Here is a 20,689-nt window from a genome sequence, read left to right as displayed (position 1 = left end):
TCTCTGAAACAAAATTTGGACATACTCGAATGCCTTTGCACTTGTCTCTATTAATATGAGCTTTAATTCTGTTAGCACTTGCTGCAAATTCCCAACCACAATATTTGCACTTCACCCTTCTTCCTCCCTCCAATAGCTCAGCGTGTAGCCACACATCATCCCTTGGCCTTCCACCTACCTTTCCCATTATTACTGTTCCTATATGCTGAATCAAAGTAAGAATGAAATTTGAATACATACAGTTCCACAGTTTGAAACGCAGCTTTTCAGAGCACGACTTTTTTATAAGTTTGGGGCTTGAGTTTTAGTCAATAAATCTAATCTACTTTTCCTGCAAATGCAAAAAAATCATCTACCTTTCCCTAATAGGCATGCAGTTTGATCGAGCCAAGTAATGCAGGGGTGAAATTATTGCACGCTGCGCAACTTCAGAGATTGATCAATCTTGAATCTGTCTAAGTAGAGAAGGAATAATTGTGCAAAGGCAGATTCGGATAGTAACAAAACGAAGATGAAAATCGGGTCACATACCAATCAAATGGAAATGCAGAGCAAAGAGAGAAACTTATTGCTACTTCAAGTTGAGGATCGAAGCGTGGCGGATGACTGACTCTGGTAAGAAGCAGTAGTGCTGCTGACTTGATGCCTCAACACAGAAGAAAACGCCTTAATAAATGAAAATGGACAAATTAAGAATCACCATATAGTGTTCCCCGCTGCCGCCCGGTGCATGCCAACTAGTCAGTGGGCCAATAAGACCAAAAATCTGTTCTTTTTCACTAAATGCAAGATTCTTTCACCTAATTTAAGGTTAGATCTATGGAATAAGAGTTTTAATATAATCTGAGTCACATCTAAATGATGTTTTTCTTAAAGACTATTCAAGTCCGCTTGTACAGATGCCCCTAAAGATAAAGCATCCTTCCTAAACAAATTGGGGAGCAACACTAAGGAGACAAATTGCAACTCAAAGATGAAAAGCGGAAGAAAAACTGTTATATTCAACTTCCCTTTTTCTTTTTTCTTTTTTTTTTTTTTGGGTCATGGCCATCATATACCTAACTTCCTTTTCGAGGTAGCAACTAGATACCTATTTTGTGAATTTTTCCTCTCTTCCATCCTCATCAGAAGTCACCAAACAATATATTCCCTCCATCCCTAGATATAATAATTTACTTAGTTGCCAAAATTATGTGCATAGAGGAGCTTAATTATCTGTGTCTTAATATGTTCCTTTTCAAATTTGCTCCTAATTAAATACAATTTTGTAATAGTAAAATCATTAAGGAATGGGGAAAAATCATTAAATAGGAACAAATAGGGATGTAACAGATCAAATTATCATATAGATTCTTAAATTTTATGAGTAATAAATCAACGGATAATAAATGTAAACTTTGAAAAAAAAAGTATATGTATATATATTATTCTAAGGGAGTTTTTACAGACTTACAAGTTAAGCAGCAATTTTGTCTTAGGTTAAGGTGCATTTAATATCCTAGAGTATTTTCTCAGATGCGTCTAGTACCTTAAAGTATTTTATAATACATCCAGCACCTTGAAATAATTTTTTAAGTATGTCCAGCACTTTAAAGGTTTTTTTTCTGTGTGCATCCAGTGCTCTAAGGTATTTGTTTTAGATGCGTTCAACTCCAAAAAATATTTATTAGAAAGAAAAAATACTCCAAGGTGCCGAATGCATCCAAAAACATTTCAAGATGCTAGATGCACCACAAATATTTTGACATGGTAAATGCACTTCAACAAATATTTTTGGATGCACTTTGACCTTTTTGTCTTTCACCTGTTTAAGACTTTAAGAGAAAAAGAGACTTTACTATATTTTAGCAAATTTCCCTGGCTTATTTATAAACAACTTTTTTTATCTTGGACGTATTTATATTTTTCTTTTCATTTTTTATACATCCTTGTCTTTCCATGTAATTGTATAGTCGGCCAATTTTGACCTTAAATAAATAAATTGCTTGTTGAATATGTCGTCTTCTCTACGCTAAATAATAAATAATAATAATGTCTATTTAATTTATTCGGCTTCGTTCGATAATGCCGAAACAGCCTACAGTGTTCCCTGCAATCTGCATGTGAGGCCTATTACAATATCAATCAATATTATGAAACCAAAGTGCTTATATCTTTCCTATCGAGAATTACAATCAGCTTTAATTGCCCTGAATGTAATGATAAATTTTAAAATAGAAAATGACAATAAGTTTAAACTTATCATTTGTCATTAAATTTTTTTAATAATTAAATTTCTTTAGAACCCCATGATAATTTTCTCTTCTTTTTTTAATTAATGTGAGTTGAGTGTGATATTATTATGGGGAAATTATAATCAAGTCCCACAAAAGAGAAATAATTACTAAAAGGTCCAAATAACAATTTTAACAGTCCATAATGACAAGTCCTACAGTAAGAATGACAACTTCTGAGACTTGTTTTTTAATTATTTTTCTTGTTTAGGACTTCATTGTAATTCTCTCTGTCATTGAACTAGTGAGCTATTATGAAACAACCTAGTGTTAATGTGGGCTTGGGCTGTGAAGAGGGCACTGGTGGGCTAGCTACTTCGGGCTTAAGAGGAAAGCAGAAGCGCATGGCAGAGGTGTAATGACTTATTGACTGTTTGGTACCAAATAAAAGCATATAAAAAATACTTTAGACAAAACTCCTCTCTTAAACTTATTTCATATATTATAAAATTATTTTTAAAATCATGATAAAGAATCAGCTTATCACTCACAAGATTATGAGTTTGAATCTATAAGTGCTCTCAACATCTAAACTTTTTTATACCAGGACCAAAAAAAAAAAAAAAGAATTAGTTATGGCATTCTATTATAGTTGACACACACATATAATAACGTTTTTATTACACAACAACGTAATGCCTGCACTGGTGCATATAAAAATAAATACATTTAAGACATATTTATAGAATAAGTTATGGCGTCATTCTTCCGATAAAAAGGGATTAGAATTGCGAATATAGGGCCCTGTAATTGAAATGCATGCTACAAATAACTTGGCTGCTCTTCCTTGCAAGTGACAGAATAATTGACAATGTCATTAGGAACTTAGGAGATGCGGTATATTCACACTGATTGACACCCTGAATTGTGTAGTACTGCACACTTTGAATAGTCAAATAAAAGGCATAAAGAGATGATCAAGTTATATATCCAACAAATTGGCTTCCCTTTGTTGAGATTTATTTATGATATTTGTTGTATTTTATAATAAACAAAATTCAAATTATTGGAACATTAGTTATTTTTATTGGTAGGCATTCAAAAACTGACAAGCGTCCAAGGTTGGTGATCACAAGTAGACAGAGAGAAATAAACAAGACAAAAAGGAACATATGATTATTTGGCTCTCACTTATAAATTAATTTTACTTGTTGTCATTAAAGAGGAGAAGCTCTTGAAGAGTATTCTGAAGCATGAGGAGGAATAAATACATGGACCTGATTAATCACTGTCGGACCAATAGTATCCAGTTGAGGTGTCCCCCATCGAAAGGTCACCTGCCTTATTTGAGATCGCTATCCGAGGATGATCTAGTTCCGCGCAGTCATCAGCATAGAACATCTGGAGAGAAGGGCAGACCATGATGCCTTCGTATACGACATCTAATTTTGGCATGTGAAGTAATGTTAGAGATGTCAACATGGGAAGTTCAATTGCAGGGTGAGAACAGTTGTGTAGCACAAAGTCCATGACGTCAACAATTGAAGAAAGATCCAACTTTCCAGAATGGTTTTCTCCAACTATTTCTCTCATCTTCTCACAAGAAGAAACGAAAATGTAGCGCAAGTTTCGGAGGAGTGCCAGTAACTCGAAGGCGATCAGAGTCTCCATGCTGTTGCAATGCGCAATTTCAACATTTGTGAGTTGAGAAAATAGGGTGGATTTATCCAAAGAATCAGCAATTGGTGACATCAAATTTTTCAAATCCTTCATTTCATGGAGGCGTAGACGTCCAACGAGTTGGGAAGAGGAGCAAAAGGGGCAAGTGCTAGAACACAAGCAATCCACATTTGCAAAATACAAAACATCCAACTCTTCAATTTGGTGTGGATTACTGTTGAGGCCATATGATAAAACACTGCAAAGGGATCTAGCACCTGTCCGGTGGTAGCAATTCTGTATACCCAACTGCTTGATGTCTCCTGCGAGTACTACTCTGTTTCTCAAATCCATAGCCCTAAAAATTATCTTCTTCGCAGAACTTTGAGTTATTATCACGTCATCTTCGAAACAAATACGTTTATGTTGCAAAGTTAAACGAGAACTTTCGAGTACATGACTTTTGGCTGGGATGCTTACAAAGCTATCGAAGACATTAATGTCATAGAAGGTGGCAAGTACAAGTTCCAACTTTTCCAAACCTTGTGTGCCTTGTACTGTCACATCCGTTTTGTATAGGGGGCCACCCAGCTCAAGATGCTCTAAGTTGATCAATTTGGATATGAGCGATATTGACATTACCAGCTTATCTGTATTGAACAGATTCAGGTATCTAAGATTGACCAATGATTCCAAGCCAACAGGTGCTTCAGTGACAGCAGCAGAACACAGATCCAATGACATTAACCGTTTCAATTTTATTAATGAAGGAATGTAACTCAATTTTGTACATCCTGAGAGTAGTAATGCAATGAGACATTTTAAGTTTGACACCGATTCAAGCAAATGTTCGATCGTAGTCTCAGACAAATCAAGTGTTTTAAGAGTAGGCATGTGGCTGAAGAAATCATCTGAGATGTAGTTAATTGAGTTTTGCATTGTGATTCAAAAGCAATGTAGAAAGCTGAAAACACCTAGGACATGTGCCATCTGGAATTGTTTGTATCTTATTCCCCGTCAGAAAAAGTTTTTGTAGATTTTCTTTTCATTGGTCATCACTTGGTATTTCTGTCAAATTCTTATGAGCTTTTCCCATAATTTTACAAGTGTCGTCTGCAATACCAATAGCTAGGAGTCTAAGAAATTTGTTTATCATCCATTCACCATCATAATCCAACATGCTATGATTCTTTAATTTACCAAACATGTTGACACCTTCATTATATTGCACCCTCAACTTCTCTGTCTTGTCAATGCTTTCATAAACAAACCTTCTTATCAAATGATCAACAGTGTAATTAGAAAAATTTCTGCTGGTACTTAAGGCACAATGCAAGAAGAATCTTTGTAATTTGTTATTTAAGAAATCATAGCTGGATCTCAAAACTGGAAATACCCATTTGTCCATTTCATATTGTCCATTGCCCAAGTTTTCAAGACATTCCAACATATGTCTCCATTCTCTAGTCTCCGTTTTCCCCTTCATGCTTGTCGCGATTATAACAATAGCTAGGGGCAAACCCTCACATTTTTGTGCCATATTCTATGCAATGTTTTTCACTTCCGAAGATAGTTCTTCACTGAATAATCCCAAAAAGCTCATCAAACAGAGCCCAACTATCTGCCTCATTTAGAGGCTCCACTTTTATCACCTTCTTACAACTCATACCTTGACACACTTCCCTTATACGGGTAGTCAAAATCAATTTAATTCGGTTTCCTACCACTTAAGTTTTTTTTTCCCCGTACTATCTCTTACAGATACTCACCACGCAATTTATGTTAATTTACAATTTAATATTAGTGTCAAAATATGATAACCTTAAATAAAATATTTTGCTCATTTTATTGTTAATAAAAAACATTGGGGGGAAAGACCATAGCAGCTCCAAATGCAACCAAACACAAAAAGCTGTGGCACTGGCACCTTTATCTGTAATGTAAATACAAATTCAAAAGACTCATCAAAGAATTAATGGCAAATTGTCTTTAGTTGGAGATGAATAAAAGACTAATCAAACCTCAATTTATGAACTTATCTTCTTCTTATGTTCGTCCCTATATACACTTTGTATTGTAATATTACTTTCGATTTTTAATATAAAATCTAGTTTGACTTTTAATTTGATCCTAAATATAAGACTCTAATCTACTTTGTTTCTCATATTTATTCATTTTTCTTCAAAGTAGTTCTTATAACAGTTACACATATCGAATATTTCATCAAATGGTAGTTTTAGTTAATATACATGATTAGCAAGGGTATTTTAAGAAAAATAATATCTATTTATTACAAATAACTAACTTAATAAAATTTCTTAATGTATTCAAATTAGTCAACTAGCTCTTATATTCAGGACCAGAGGTAATATTTTTTTTATTTGGTATATAAAATTTTCTTTTTATATTAAAAAACATTAATGGTAAATGATGATAGGAGATGAATCAATGTTCTGAATATAGAAGCAGCCATTAATTCTGTATAATTCACACTAGGAAAAGTCGAGGAGGTCAGCTTAAGCTTCAACGCTATCATGGTGATGAAGAATGAATTCCTTTTTTAAAAAAAAGGTTTGACCACAAGACTACAAGTATAGTATATATAATGATTTTTAAAGGCTGAATTAATTAATATAGGTTATGAAATTTTAGATTATGACTGGAATTTAATTTTAATTTTTTTTAAAAAGGCCAGCCCCAAATTGGTGGCGGGCAGAAGAATTGTAGCTACAAATCAAAAGTAGAGGTCGAAGATAGATTGAAATTCTCAATTTAGTTTAATTAACAAGTAACATATAACGTGAAATAAATCATTAATTTGGATAGTGCTCGTGGAATCTGATGAAGTCAAAAAGAATTATCATTTCGACATTTTTTTCCCCAACTTGCATGACTACACGGAACTTGCAATCTGTATAGAATAGTCCAATAAAATGGATTTTTGACCCTGATGGGCTTTTTGGTTCCAAACATGCCCTGTTTTTCTTCCCTACAACGTATTTTCTTGTATTTTCTGCCTCCTCTCATCTAGAGAAAATTGACCCTCCAAATGGTTTGTGAGAAATCTGATTCAGAAAGTCGCCTAGCTTCTTCTTGTTCTTGTTTGTGCTCTTCTCATCACAGCTTTTTCTGCAAATATGAAAGCTCATGTTATGAAGAAAAACTTCGATTTTTGTCATAATTTGTAGCTTGAAATATTCTGGGCCCAATTTCTCATTTACTTACCTGGCTTCATGATGCTCCTGCTGGGGATTCCAACAGCTTCCAAGATTCCTAGTTGATCCTCCAAATCTATCATGTTTGCGAATCTGTGCGCTAACATTACCATCATCGAGGGTGTTAGAGTTCTTAGAAACAGTTTTATGAGCTTGGTTCAGCCTGACCACAACGTCGTCGTTTGGATCTAAGGCTCCACAGGTGATCAAGTTGTGAAACAAACCAGAAGCTCCTGTTGAAAATCTCTTACTTCCTTTCAAGGGAGATAATGAAGAAGAAGAAGATGATGATAATGAAATTGAAAATGATGTCTCTGGGTTGCGTTGCCTGTGTCCACAAGTTTGTCTGGTTCAACTTTACAAGATTCACTTTCATCTGCTAACATGGACCTATCAGAGCTTATTTCTGATGATAGCTGATCCTGAGAAGTTGGTTTCAAGTATGGAAATCTTTCATGTTGAAGTTCTTCTGGTATCAATGGTTGCTTCTGCTTCAACTGTTTGCCTTCTGTATCATGTACTTGAACATGAATCTCCTTGTTCAACATGGAAGCTTTCCTTTCACCAAATATAAAAGTTTCTGCATAATCAAAGAGGCTTCTCAACAAATACTTACATATCTCGTTTTGAAAAATATTACCAAATGACAACACTCCACTATTTCATTTGAAGGACATTCCAAAAGAGGGAGGGTGCGTTTGAGATCCTTTAAGGACGTATTCATTATCAGAGATTGGAGTAATGAGATCATCATCTAACAAGTCTTGCCACACGTAACCTGTCTTGTATCTCCTGCTTAAAATTTGAATCCACAAATGACACACTTCAACTCATTCAAACAAATGAAAAACAGAGTATAAAGATCCCATCATTCTACCTCTTGTAGGACCATGCGTATGTCTCTGTCAAATCTTTCCCTCTCACTTCTCCAATCCATCTCTTCACATCTTTTATCACATAAACAAAGTTCATAAATCATGATCTCTAAAAGCGAGAATAGGGCACTACACAGAAAGACAGAGGAGCTTGTAATTTGTAAAACAACCATCACATAAACCGTAATTGTTATCCCTTTGTTTTAACTAAATAATGTGGTTTTTCATGTTTTAAAGACAACTCTAAAATCTTAAAGAAACAGAGTATTAAAAGACAGAAAAGAGAAGCATATAACATTAGAGGTGAGAATCAACAAATTATGACATGTGCAAGTGAGAAACAAAGTACCAAGTGCAGAGGTCAAAAGTGAGAGCAACTTGCTTAAGTCTAACAAATATGCGGTGAAAGAAACAGGAAAATGAAGCCACCTCGAAGATGGACTCCGTTACGAGCTAGATGATGAATACGTATGAGATGAGGTTCTTCAGAACGACCCATCAAACTAAGGAAGTACACTATGTGAATCCTTCTCACTTCACCACCTTTACTTCCTTCCATCTCCCTTCTCTCTGCTGCAATCTCAAATCTCTCTTCCTTCAATTCACAAGCTTAACTCCCTACGACTTCACAAGCAAGCAATGGCCATATATATGTACACTGTAGAAATCATTTAGCATGCGATAAGAAGAAAGATCTCTGTCTCTCATGGTGCCGGCAGCTACTAAAATAGGAACTGATGACAACCCAATATTGCCTTTTGATGTCTGATTGATTTGTCGTCTTCAACATGTTGACTTATGTTGAATTAAATAATTTGGTTTACTATATAAAATGAAGATAATGCAGGCCTGCTGGAAACAGAGTCACATGACGAAATACTTATTTGTATTGTATGGCTGACATTCATACTTAACATATAGTGTCTTGAAGAATAGATAAGTTATTTTTGAAATGTTGAAAATTATTTACAATCTAATGCATATAAAATTTAAATGATTTCGCTTGGAGAAAAACGTTGACAACTAAATGAGAATTGAGTAAATGGTTTCACTGCAAATATAACAATAAATTATGTCAAAATAACACATAAAAATGTACAAAAATAAATCACTTTATTTAAAACAATAAAAATAAACAGGATTTTTTGGTCAAATATTATAGATATATTTTTCCAGTTAATTATTAGCGCACCCACTCGAGAGTACAAGTTTAAATATTATACGCACCCTCTATAGTTAATTTTCGCATCACATCCTCTATATGTTTTTCTTACTAGCGTATATGTTTCTAACTTCAAAATTAATTTTTTTTCTCACTCAGGTCACTAATAAAAAAATATTAAATAAGTCTCAAATTTTCAAATTTGTCTTGTAAAGCTACGCGTGCACATATGAACCTCCAGCAGAGGTATGTTAGTTTGTAAAGTGATAGATGAGAACAAGACGGAATCAATGTAATTATGATATATGAACCTTTATTTTAGCTCAAAAAATGATACATGAACCTTTATAATGAGCCACATTTTCCCCCTCAAGTCACTAATAAAAAAATTAAATAATTCTCAAATTTTCTAATTTGTCTTATAAATAGAAGCAAATCACTCTTCAAAATGTTGTCCGACAAACAGAAACTGAGGACAACCAATTTTAAGATACTTGAAAGCATGTTAGTAAAATTTGCAAGGTTTTATTCATAAATAGGTCCCTTGTTCAGAGTTCATATGTAAATTTGCCTATGTAATTTGACTTGAGTTCAATATAAATAATTCCCTTCAGTAAGTCTTCATCTCATTCTTCCAATAAAATAGTTTTGTTGCTATAAGCAAGTAGTTGTATTACAAACCGTAGTTTCATCATAAATAAATGTACCGATTGAATAGTGTAATTGAACAAATATAGAACACAACATAAATATAGAATCAAAAGTAATTCTTAAATGATGGCTTAAAGGATGTCAGGTCCCATCATCTTCAGTGTCACACACAGCAAAAACCATGTCCTGCACATTACATTACCAAAAAGAATTAGAATAATTGGGAGGCATGCCACAAACAACTTTGCAACTCGACTTCGTAACATATGATTATTTGGCTCTAATATAATTAATTAATTTTAGGCATTCTAATTGCGTCAGTTTGCCATCAGGGAGGAGAAGCTCATGAAGTATATTCATCATCAACATAATATAAAATGAAGTCAAACAGTGGGGGCAGATATGGACCTGATTAATCACTTTTGCCAATAGCACCCCTCCGGGGTTATCTCCATCAGAAGCGCACTTCCATTATTTGAGTTCACTATATGAGGGTGATTTAGTCGCTCGCACCGCATAGCAGAGAATGTTCGGAGAGAACGGCAGAGCATGATGCCTCTGTATACGAAATCTAATTGTGGCATGCCATATAATTTCAGGAATGTCAACATGGGAAGCTCAATAGTAGGGTGAGAAAAGTTGTCATGCGGAAGGGCCATGAGGTCGTCGCCACCAGTTAGTTCCATTACAGAATGCTTTTCCCCAACTATTCCTTTCATCTTCTCACACCTCCCAACGCAAATGGTGCACAGGTTATGGAGGAATGCTAACAACTTAAACGCCATGAGAGTCTCCATGCTACCGCACCCGCAAATATTGAGATCTGTGAGGTGAGAAAATAGGGTGGATTGATGCAAGGAATCAGCATATGGTGACACTAAATCTTTCAAGCCCCGTTGACAAATTCAATTGTTTTTATATATTTTGATATCTTTTATATGGGTTTTGTCAACTTAATTAGTCCCTTTTGACCTTAATTGATTGATTAATTGATTTAATATGTTTTATTTTGAATTATTATTTTATAGGGGTAAAATTGTCATATTTTGATTTAATTGTGACTAATTGATTTTTGAGGATAATTAATGCTACCTTATCTTTGAATTTTTGCTTGCAGGTTTTTAGAAGATTTTGAAAATAAAAAAAAATTAAAAAAAATTAAAAAAAAAGAAAAAAATAAAATAATAAAAGGGGGGTATTCATCTTCTTCATCCGGGACGCGAGGGAGCTGGCGGCAGGAAACAAAAACAGAGTGGAGCGAGCTAACGACGATGAAGACCAGCGGCGAGGAAGAGAGAACGAAGGACCAAAGCTTCACGGCAATCACACTTCCTCTCCCCTGAGTCTTCATCTTCCACCGACAGCATCTGTTCTTCTTTCTTCTCCACGGCTTCTTCCTGGTGGCAGACACGGACGGCGGCTGAGAGAGGGAGAAAACAGAGCGACGGCAAAACGAGCGTCCAGAACCAGAGGAGAGCGGCGTGAACAGGACCAGAGGATGCGGTCACGAGTGACGGCGAGCTCCTCTGTTCTGCTGCCTCTGCTCGTGCCTCCATTGCCACCGTCAACTGCATCTTCTTCCTCTCCACGTTGCGTAACAGAACCAGAGGAGTGGCGGCAAACAGAGACAGAACGGTGGAGCTTTACTGATGCAGGGCTTAGTTAAATCCTTCAGTTCTCTAGCACAGTATTTATGACTTGAACTTGGAGCTTCAATTTCAGCTCTTCCGGTCTTTATTTCTTTTATTGTAACTGTGATTTCTAGGTCTTAGAATGAATTTTATAATGTTTGAATGTGTTGTGATGATTTATATTTGTATTGAGATTAGTTGTAGCTGCTGGAATCTTTGATTAGCATTTAACATTATGCTGTGATTAGTTTTAATTTCTTTACATTGTACTGGGTCAGACTATGTTTTGAAATTATTGTGAATATTCAGTGGTAATTCAAGGTGGCTTAGTTATTGGACTAAAAATGTTAATTGTTTTTCCTTGATTCTTTTTGGCTAATTGTGCTGAAATAGTTTAGTTGTGAGTAATTAATATGCAAGGTGGCTTGGTGTTGATTATTCTAATTAAACCGAGTCTAAGGGGTGGCCCTTAGAGTCTTTTAAATTTAGCTAACTCTCAAATTAATTCAAGTAATGATAGCCTTAATCATTGTGCTAGATGATTGCTTTTCTATTTGCTGTCACTTGTTTATTCACTTTACTTATTTTATTCATATCCATTTTATAAACTAAAAATCTAAAAATTATTTACTCATTTTGCATCCTTTTAAATTTTGCCAATTAGTCAGTTAAAAAGAAAATCAATTCCTTTTCAAGTCAATTCTTTATTTTTGATACTTAATTTGCTTAGAATTTCAAATAAAGGCTCCTCAAAGTGAAACGACTCGAGTTTTGCACTATATTGGATTGCTTGGATTTATTTTTGATTGGGAATCCCAAGGCGAACGACAAAGGCTCTCATCAAATGGCGCCATTGCCGGGGAGCCAAGAAATTGGTTTCCTAGTAACTTAGTGTCAAATTTTGGTTGACTTGGTCCTTGAGCGTTTTAGTTTTTACATTTTTAAATAGTTTGCATTTGTTTTTTTTTCATAGCATTTCTTTCATTTGCATCAAAATTTTTCAAAAATACAACCAAATATTTTGATTTTTCTTTGTTTTGCATAAAGATATAGACACTTGCACGTCTTTGCATCATAATGTTGGATCTACGTCCAAAATTTGGCAAAAATCTGAGTTCTCAAAAAAAAAAAAATCAGTTTGCTGGAACTAAAAAAATTTTTCACCCAGAAAATTTTGAAAATTGGTATTCTAAATATTTTGGGCATTTTAAGCAAGACTAATGTTATTAGCCCCAGCAAATTTTGGCCAAATTCAAACGTTTTCCCTACTTTTTCTAATTTTCTTTCTTTTCTGGAATTTTTCCAGATTTTTCTGTTTTTGTGTTATTTTTCTGATTTTTCTAGATTTTTAGAATTGTTTTGAGTTTCTTTAGATTGGCTTTTGTTAGGAATTGATTGTGTGACTCATGGCTTGGTTTAATAGCAATCATAATCTACCCTCGCATTCTCACTTTTTTATAGGAAATAGTACATGGAATGAAGCACCTTCTAATTCAACATGTTCTCAAGAGATTGAAGAGTTGTTACAACAGTTAGACTCCTTCCAAACTCACCTAGAGTCTCAAATGCCTAATCGCCTCTCTACCCATGACTCTTCTTAGATGAACCATCCTCCACATCAATCACCTAACCTATCACTCCCATCTCACCAACCATACTTTAATCATATATTTCCACCGTATACATACCACCAAGAACCATCTCCTTTTCCATATGAATACTACCACCAACCCTCATCCCAATCCAAGTACTATTCTCTTTCCCAATCTCATGAACATCAATCCAATAAACCTGACCCATTGCTTATTATTCCTAAGAAGGACCAAATACGATTTTTAAGAGAAGCTTATGACCGCTTAAATTCATACTACCATGGATTACTTGAAGAAGCACAGATATCTGCAATCTCAAAGAAATTAGAGGAAGAGTTAGGAGAATGTAAGAGTGCATTGGAGAAGATTTTGAGTGATATAGCTCAAATTGAATCTAAGAATGGGAAGGATGAACCAAAGTGCCCAGATTTACTCATACAAGAAGCTGAGATGAAGCAAGAGCATCTACAAACTTATCAGGACTTGTGCCCTACATCAGGTAATATTGATCCTCTTCTTGAGGAGATTGATCCTTATGCTACAACTACTATTCCTGTTGAAGTTATTGATGATGTGAGTGATGATGAGGTGGATGAGGAAATCATAGTTGAATCCCCTCAAATGTTTAAAAATGAAAATTCTCACTTGAACACTTCTAATAGTAGTTGTTTAGTTGATGATGTTACTTGCACTGTCATTACTTCTTTGTGTGAAGAACATGCTTCTCTTTCTAGTGCTAGATTAGATGGTGCAATTGATTCTGATTTGAACGAACCTCTATCTTGTTCTTGCAATGCCCACACTATATGCATGGATTGCATTGATAACAAGTATGATATACTTGTTGGGTCGCAAAAGCAGAACTTTAGTAAACTGTGCGCATCGCCTTCTAGTATTAAAAGTGCTGACAATATAAAGCATGATATTCATATGAGTTGCTTGGATGTTAATCTTGTGGAGAAATGTGAATTTGACCATAGCCTTGGAAATTATCTTTCTGAAAATCCCATTGAGTTGCATGCTTCTAATGAGTTAATAGGGAAAGATTCAAAAATTTTAAAAGACAAAATTGTAAATATGAATGAATCTTTTCATCTAATTCTTTCTTGTGACTTGCCTTCTGATTTAAGTAGCTATGTAAATAATAATATTGCATTGCATAATCATATTCTGCATGAATCTTCTTCTTCTTTCACTCTTTTTTCACCCACCTCTTGTGTTAGTAAAAGTGATGTGATGTACTCCAACAACTGTTAGTTGGATTCTTCATCTTCCGCTTTGCATACACAAGACATTTTTGAAAATATTCCTAATTATTTGATTCCTATAGAAAGGAATCCTATTGACTTTCTTGGGTATGATATTTACTTGGAAGATTTTGCCACTCAAATATACCTATGCTACTCTAGATCTTTCCAAGTTTTTCTTTTTGGACTAGATACTGCTGCTTGTTCAGTGTTTCCCTTGCAGGAACCCTCACCACCAAGAAATGTCAATGGAGAAGTGAGCACACTAAAGAGATATATGTTTCTCATCCAGGATGAGAACTTCTCCTACAAGAGTTTGAAGAGATTTCGTTCTAAAGGTTGTCCCTTTCCTTCCTTAACTCTTATCTTTTGAATTACTTGCTTGTTTTGTGAGATAAGTGTAGGGGAGGGACATAGCCAGTAGTAAAAAGGTGTTTGTGTTTTGTTTTATTGTTTGTTATTAGTTGCATGCAGTACTTTTCCTACCTTGTCCTTGCACATTTTAAGCTTCCAATTGTTCATATATTTAGTCTAAGCTTGCATTGAGGACAATGCAAGGATTAAGTGTGGGGGAGTGAGTGTTATGTTTTGTTAGAATTTGTTTTCAAAAAAAAAAAATTTGCCTTTGGATTTGCTCCTGTTTCCTAAGTATTGCTGCTATAATTGCTCTCTTCTTTGCCTTATTGGTTGATTTCTGAATTGCATCGCATGATTTGAGAGTAATTCTTGCTTAGGAATTTTGTTGTTGGTTTCTGTGTCCTCCTGTTTTCATTCGCCTCAGTGTTCTGCACTGCTGTATGGGCGAGTTGATATTTTCTCTGTAGCTGACTTGACTTTTGTAATCCTTGGGCATCTCTTTTAAAATCTTTTTGCACAATGTTTGTGAATGTTGCACTGCTAAGTTTGATTGCATTTGAATTGAGTGATTTCTGTTCTTAGTTGATTAGCATAGTAGAATGCCTTTAGTGCAGTGTTATTAGCCTTGTTTCATAGCTTGATCCTTAAAGAGAAAACATCTTAGAGAAAGCCTTGATGGAAGGATTGTTAAGCCATATATTTTCTCATCTTGTGTGATTTTCATCTAGTTTTGGTTAACCTCTAGAACTTGTCTAGATTCTTTTTCAAAACTACATTAATACCTAGGTTTGTGAAGATGATAGTGGCATTCATTTCTAAACCTTTACCCAAACACAAACCACTTCATTTAACCTTTGTTCACCCCTTTGAGCCTTCACTTTCATTCCATTCATTGCTTTTTAGCAAGTGTTTTGCATGAGTTACGTTTGGTTTTTCATTTTGAAAAGTACATCATTAATGTCTACATCTTTGCCTTCTTGGGTTTGGATGCCAAAGAAAAAGAAAAAAAAAAGCAAAAAAAAAGAGAGATAGAAAAAGGCAATAAAGAGAAGAAAATGTTTAGAAAAAGCCAAAGAGAGAAAGTTAAAAAAAAAAAGTTGCAACAAAAGAATAAATTTGAAATAAGGCATTCAATGGTGGTTTGAAAAGCAAGAATTTCTGTTTCAAAAGTTTAAAATCTGCACTTTGGTGTTCTTTTATGATTGTACTTAAACTCACTTTGAGTTGATACTTTATTACTCATGCATTTCACTTGCTAGTTCATTTCATTCATTTGACCTTGCTTTCCAACATTACAGCCCTTCAAGTCCCCTTGATCATGAGTCTAAGGTATGTTAGTGATGGAGATATTAGAATTTCTACAAGCTTATGGTAGCTGCTAATCTAGGTGGATTGAGTGAAATTTTTCCTATTTGAGAGATTAGTGAAACACTTGTACCCTATGTGAGCTCTAGTATGTTTCTTTTCTTTTATCCTGTTATGTTTCAAGTGTTAATTTCTTTGCATTGAAGTATTCTACAATTGTTGATTGATTAGGAATAAAGGTTGCTTGAGTTAATTGCACATTCATGCTTAGTTAGTTTTATGTTTGCTTGCGTTGAGTGTTTCTATTAGATTCTTCTTTAATGATGTTTTACCCAAGAGTGCAAAAGGCTAAGTGTAGGGGAGTTGACAAACTCAATTATTTTTATATATTTTGATATCTTTTATATTGGTTTTATCAACTTAATTAGTCCCTTTTGACTTTAATTGATTGATTAATTGATTTAATATGTTTTATTTTGAATTATTATTTTATAGGGGCAAAATTGTCATATTTTGGTTTAATTGTGACTAATTGATTTTTGAGGATAATTAATGTTACCTTATCTTTGAATTTTTGCTTGCAGGTTTTTAGAAGATTTTGAAAATAAAAAAAAATTAAAAAAAAAATTAAAAAAATGAAAAAAATAAAATAATAAAAGGGGGGAGCAAAACGCTGCGTTTTGCTCCACCCCTAATATCCAATATTCATCTTCTTCATCCGGGACGCGAGGGAGCTGGCGGCAGGAAACAAAAACAGAGTGGAGCGAGCTAACGACGATGAAGACCAGCGGCGAGGAAGAGAGAACGAAGGACCAAAGTTTCACGGCAATCACACTTCCTCTCCCCTGAGTCTTCATCTTCCACCGACAGCATCTGTTCTTCTTTCTTCTCCACGGCTTCTTCCTGGTGGCAGACACGGATGGCGGCTGAGAGAGGGAGAAAACAGAGCGACGGCAAAACGAGCGTCCAGAACCAGAGGAGAGCGGCGTGAACAGGACCAGAGGACGTGGTCACGAGTGACGGCGAGCTCCTCTGTTCTGTTGCCTCTGCTCGTGCCTCCATTGCCACCGTCAACTGCATCTTCTTCCTCTCCACGTTGCGTAACAGAACCAGAGGAGTGGCGGCAAACAGAGACAGAACGGTGGAGCTTTACTGATGCAGGGCTTAGTTAAATCCTTCAGTTCTCTAGCACAGTATTTATGACTTGAACTTGGAGCTTCAAAAGGGAGTTTCAGCTCTTCCAGTCTTTATTTCTTTTATTGTAACTATGATTTCTAGGTTTTAGAATGAATTTTATAATGTTTGAATGTGTTGTGATGATTTATATTTGTATTGAGATTAGTTGTAGCTGCTGGAATCTTTGATTAGCATTTAACATTATGCTGTGATTAGTTTTAATTTCTTTACATTGTACTGGGTCAGACTATGTTTTGAAATTATTGTGAATATTCAGTGGTAATTCAAGGTGACTTGGTTATTGGACTAAAAATGTTAATTGCTTTTCTTTGATTCTTTTTGGCTAATTGTGCTGAAACAGTTTAGTTGTGAGTAATTAATATGCAAGGTGGCTTGGTGTTGATTATTCTAATTAAACCGAGTCTAAGGGGTGGCCCTTAGAGTCTTTTGAATTTAGCTAACTCTCAAATTAATTCAAGTAATGATAGCCTTAATCATTGTGCTAGAGGATTGCTTTTCTATTTGCTGTCACTTGTTTATTCACTTTACTTATTTTATTCATATCCATTTTATAAACTAAAAATTCAAAAATTATTTACTCATTTTGCATCCTTTTAAATTTTGCCAATTAGTCAGTTAAAAAGAAAATCAATTCCTTTTCAAGTCAATTCTTTATTTTTGATACTTAGTTTGTTTAGGATTTTAAATAAATGCTCCTCAAAGTGAAACGACTCAAGTTTTGCACTATGTTGGATTGTTTGGATTTATTTTTTATTGGAAACCCCAAGACGAACGACAAAAACTCTCATCACCCGTAAACCCGAGAGCTCTAGAGTTTGAACATGTAGGGAGGAGGAGCAAAAGGGGCAACTGCTACAACACAAGTAATCGAAATCTGCACAATCCATGATATCCAACAGTTTAATTTGGTGTGGATTATTGTTGTGGCCATATGATGGAACACTGCATAGGGATCTAGCACCTGTCCCTTGCTGGCAATGCGTCATATCCAACTCCTCCGTGTCTACAGGGAGTATTACTTTTTCATTTCTCAAAACCACATTCTCAATAACCACAATTTTAATGGGATATATTATGATATTATTTTCACGGCAAAGAACATCACTTGGGCCAAGATCGTAACTTCTATCCCGTAAAGTTAAACGATAGCTTCTGGTTGCACAATTATGGGCCAGGAAGCTCACAAATGTATTGAAAACGCTAACGTCACGAAAATGGGCCACTATAACTTCAACTTTTTCAAACTTTGTGTAACTTGTACTGTGACATCTATTTTGTATAGGGGACCACCTAGCTCAAGATGCTCTAAATTGATCAATTTGGATACGAGCGATATTGACATTACCAGCTTATCTGTACGGATCAGATTCAGGTACCTTAGATTGACCAATGATTCCAAGCCTACAGGTGCTTCAGTGATGGCAGTAAAAAATAGATCCAGTGATATTAACCGTTTCAATTTTCTTAATGATGGAATGAAACTCAATTTTCTACATCTTGAAAGCAACAATGTGGTGAGACATTCCAAGCTAGACACCGATCTGGGCAAACGCTTGATTCCAGTGTTAGACAAGTCCAGTGTTTTAAGAGTAGGCATGTTGTTAAAAAAATCATTTGAGATATAGTTGAGTTTTGCGTTGTGATTCAAAAGCAATGTAGAAAGTTGAGAACACCTAGGATATGTGCTATCTGGAATTGTTTGTATCTCATTCCCCGTCAGAAAATTTTTTTGTAGATCTTCTTTCCACTGGTCATCACTTGGTATTTCTGTTAAATCCTCATAAGCTTTTCTCATAATTTTACCAGTTTCTTCTGCAATACCAATAGCCAGGACTCTAAGGAATTTGTCCATCATCCAACGACCACCAAGCCGGATATTATGCAACATGCTATGATTCTTTAATTTATACAACATGTTGCGACCTTTAACATACTGCACCCTCAACTTCTCTGTCTCATCAATGCTTTCATAAACAAACCTTCTTATGAAATGATAGGTAGCGTCACCATAAAAATTTCCATTGGTACTCAAGGCACAATACAAGAAGAATCTTTGCAATTTGTTAGTTAAGAAATCATAGCTAGATCTCGAAACTGAAAATACCCATTTGTCCATTTGATATTGCCCATTGCCCAAGTTTCCAAGACATTCCAACATATTACTCCATTCTCTAGCCTGCGTTTTCCCCTTCATGCTTGTTGCGATTCTAACAATAGCAAGGGGCAAACCGTCACATTCCTCTGCCACTTTGTATGCAATGCCCTTCACTTCCAAAGACAATTCTTCATGGGATCCCAAAAACTTTTCAAACAAAGCCCAACTATCTAGTGTATCTAAAGGTTCCATTTTTATTACCTTCTCACAGTCCATGCCTTGACACACTTCCCTTATGCAAGTGGTCAAAATCAATTTAATTCAATTATCTGACATAGGAAATCCAAGATCCTTTAGAGAGAAATGATCCCAAACATCATAATAACACACTTCTTCATCTCTTTCAATGCTTGAAATAATTTTCTGGCGATTCTTTGGCGAGGCTCATCAGATATATCTAACTTAATTGATTTAGCTATGACTTTTTGCAACTTGTAGGTGTTGATATTTTGTGATACAGTCATCCAAATAACTTTAATGTCGCCATTGGCTTCTTCTAAAAGCTTGTCATGAATATGGGTTGCTAAGGCTGTTTTTCCTGAACCCCCTCTTCCCCAAACGCCAATTGCTGACACCTTGTCATCCATTATCCACTCCCATATTTGATCAGTATACCTTTGACACTTCCACCCTGCCAGAACTATTGTAGGAAATATATAATCTTTGGAAGATCCTAGCAGCAAAAATAGTAATAAATAATAAAGTAAAGATAGTGAGAAAAGTAAAAAAAAAAATTAAATTAGATAATATGGCATTCAAATTTTAAGCAGTCGTATATATACTCTGTCCGTCCCTATGCGGAAATCACATTTTGGATGATTTCAAGGATTCAAAATGTAAGTCACCAAAAAAATTTAGGCGGCATTAAATATTTTTCCGCACCTGTTCCTCGTTAAATAATCAAAAAGTTATGGAGACGAGAGTGGCCAAGAGGAAAATATGAGAGAAGGTTACAATTTGATGAGAGTAATTTTTTGAAGTTATGACAATTTTTTTGGCCAAAAAAAGAGTTATGAAAATTTTTAAGAGTTTAAAAACTTCAACAAATTCATAAATGACAAATAAATGGAGTTGGATATAAATTCTGTATGCTGATACTCATACCTTCTTCTAAACGATCTTGTCTATTCACTCTGTCAACTCGTCATCTTTTATTGCCATTTTGCTGTTCAACTTGTGCATGGTGCCATCTTGCTTTGTCATATAGATTTTGCTTTTCTTGGTTCAGGTCACTGTTGAGTAACTTCAAAGCCAAATCCTTCCTTTCTTTTTCACTGTCAAACTACATAGTTGTCCGTATCATTTATATGACCAAGGGTCTGTTTGGGATGAAAAAAATGGAGAGCAGGAAAGGAGAGAAAAAATTTTAATGAGGCCGATTTAAAAAATTGAAAAAATGGGGTTAAAAGTTTTCAATTAATTTTTAATAC

At 34.9% G+C, this 20,689-nt stretch overlaps 2 protein-coding genes across 2 annotated transcripts; both read right to left on the bottom strand.

Annotated features, from left to right (window-relative positions):
* Positions 1-6,895: 6,895 nt before the first annotated feature.
* Positions 6,896-8,521, bottom strand: LOC114744842 (uncharacterized). The gene is made up of 6 exons (XM_028932984.1): positions 8,392-8,521; positions 7,965-8,034; positions 7,763-7,879; positions 7,416-7,645; positions 7,098-7,341; positions 6,896-7,001 (listed from the first exon to the last, which is right to left on the bottom strand). Exons 1-6 carry the CDS (start codon positions 8,519-8,521, stop codon positions 6,896-6,898), a joined length of 897 nt encoding a protein of 298 aa, XP_028788817.1.
* Positions 8,522-16,675: 8,154 nt separating this feature from the next.
* On the bottom strand, positions 16,676-19,451 carry LOC114744841 (probable disease resistance protein At4g27220). Its single transcript, XM_028932983.1, has 2 exons — positions 18,481-19,451; positions 16,676-17,054 (listed from the first exon to the last, which is right to left on the bottom strand). Exons 1-2 carry the CDS (start codon positions 19,449-19,451, stop codon positions 16,676-16,678), a joined length of 1,350 nt encoding a protein of 449 aa, XP_028788816.1.
* Positions 19,452-20,689: the final 1,238 nt, after the last annotated feature.

This window comes from Neltuma alba, unplaced genomic scaffold (assembly GCF_004799145.2).
Source record: "Neltuma alba isolate B1F8T4 unplaced genomic scaffold, ASM479914v2 tig00004456_pilon, whole genome shotgun sequence".
Taxonomy (NCBI): Eukaryota; Viridiplantae; Streptophyta; class Magnoliopsida; order Fabales; family Fabaceae; genus Neltuma; species Neltuma alba.
Note: the sequence above shows the minus strand (reverse complement) of the source record. Positions and strands in the feature narration are given on the sequence as shown.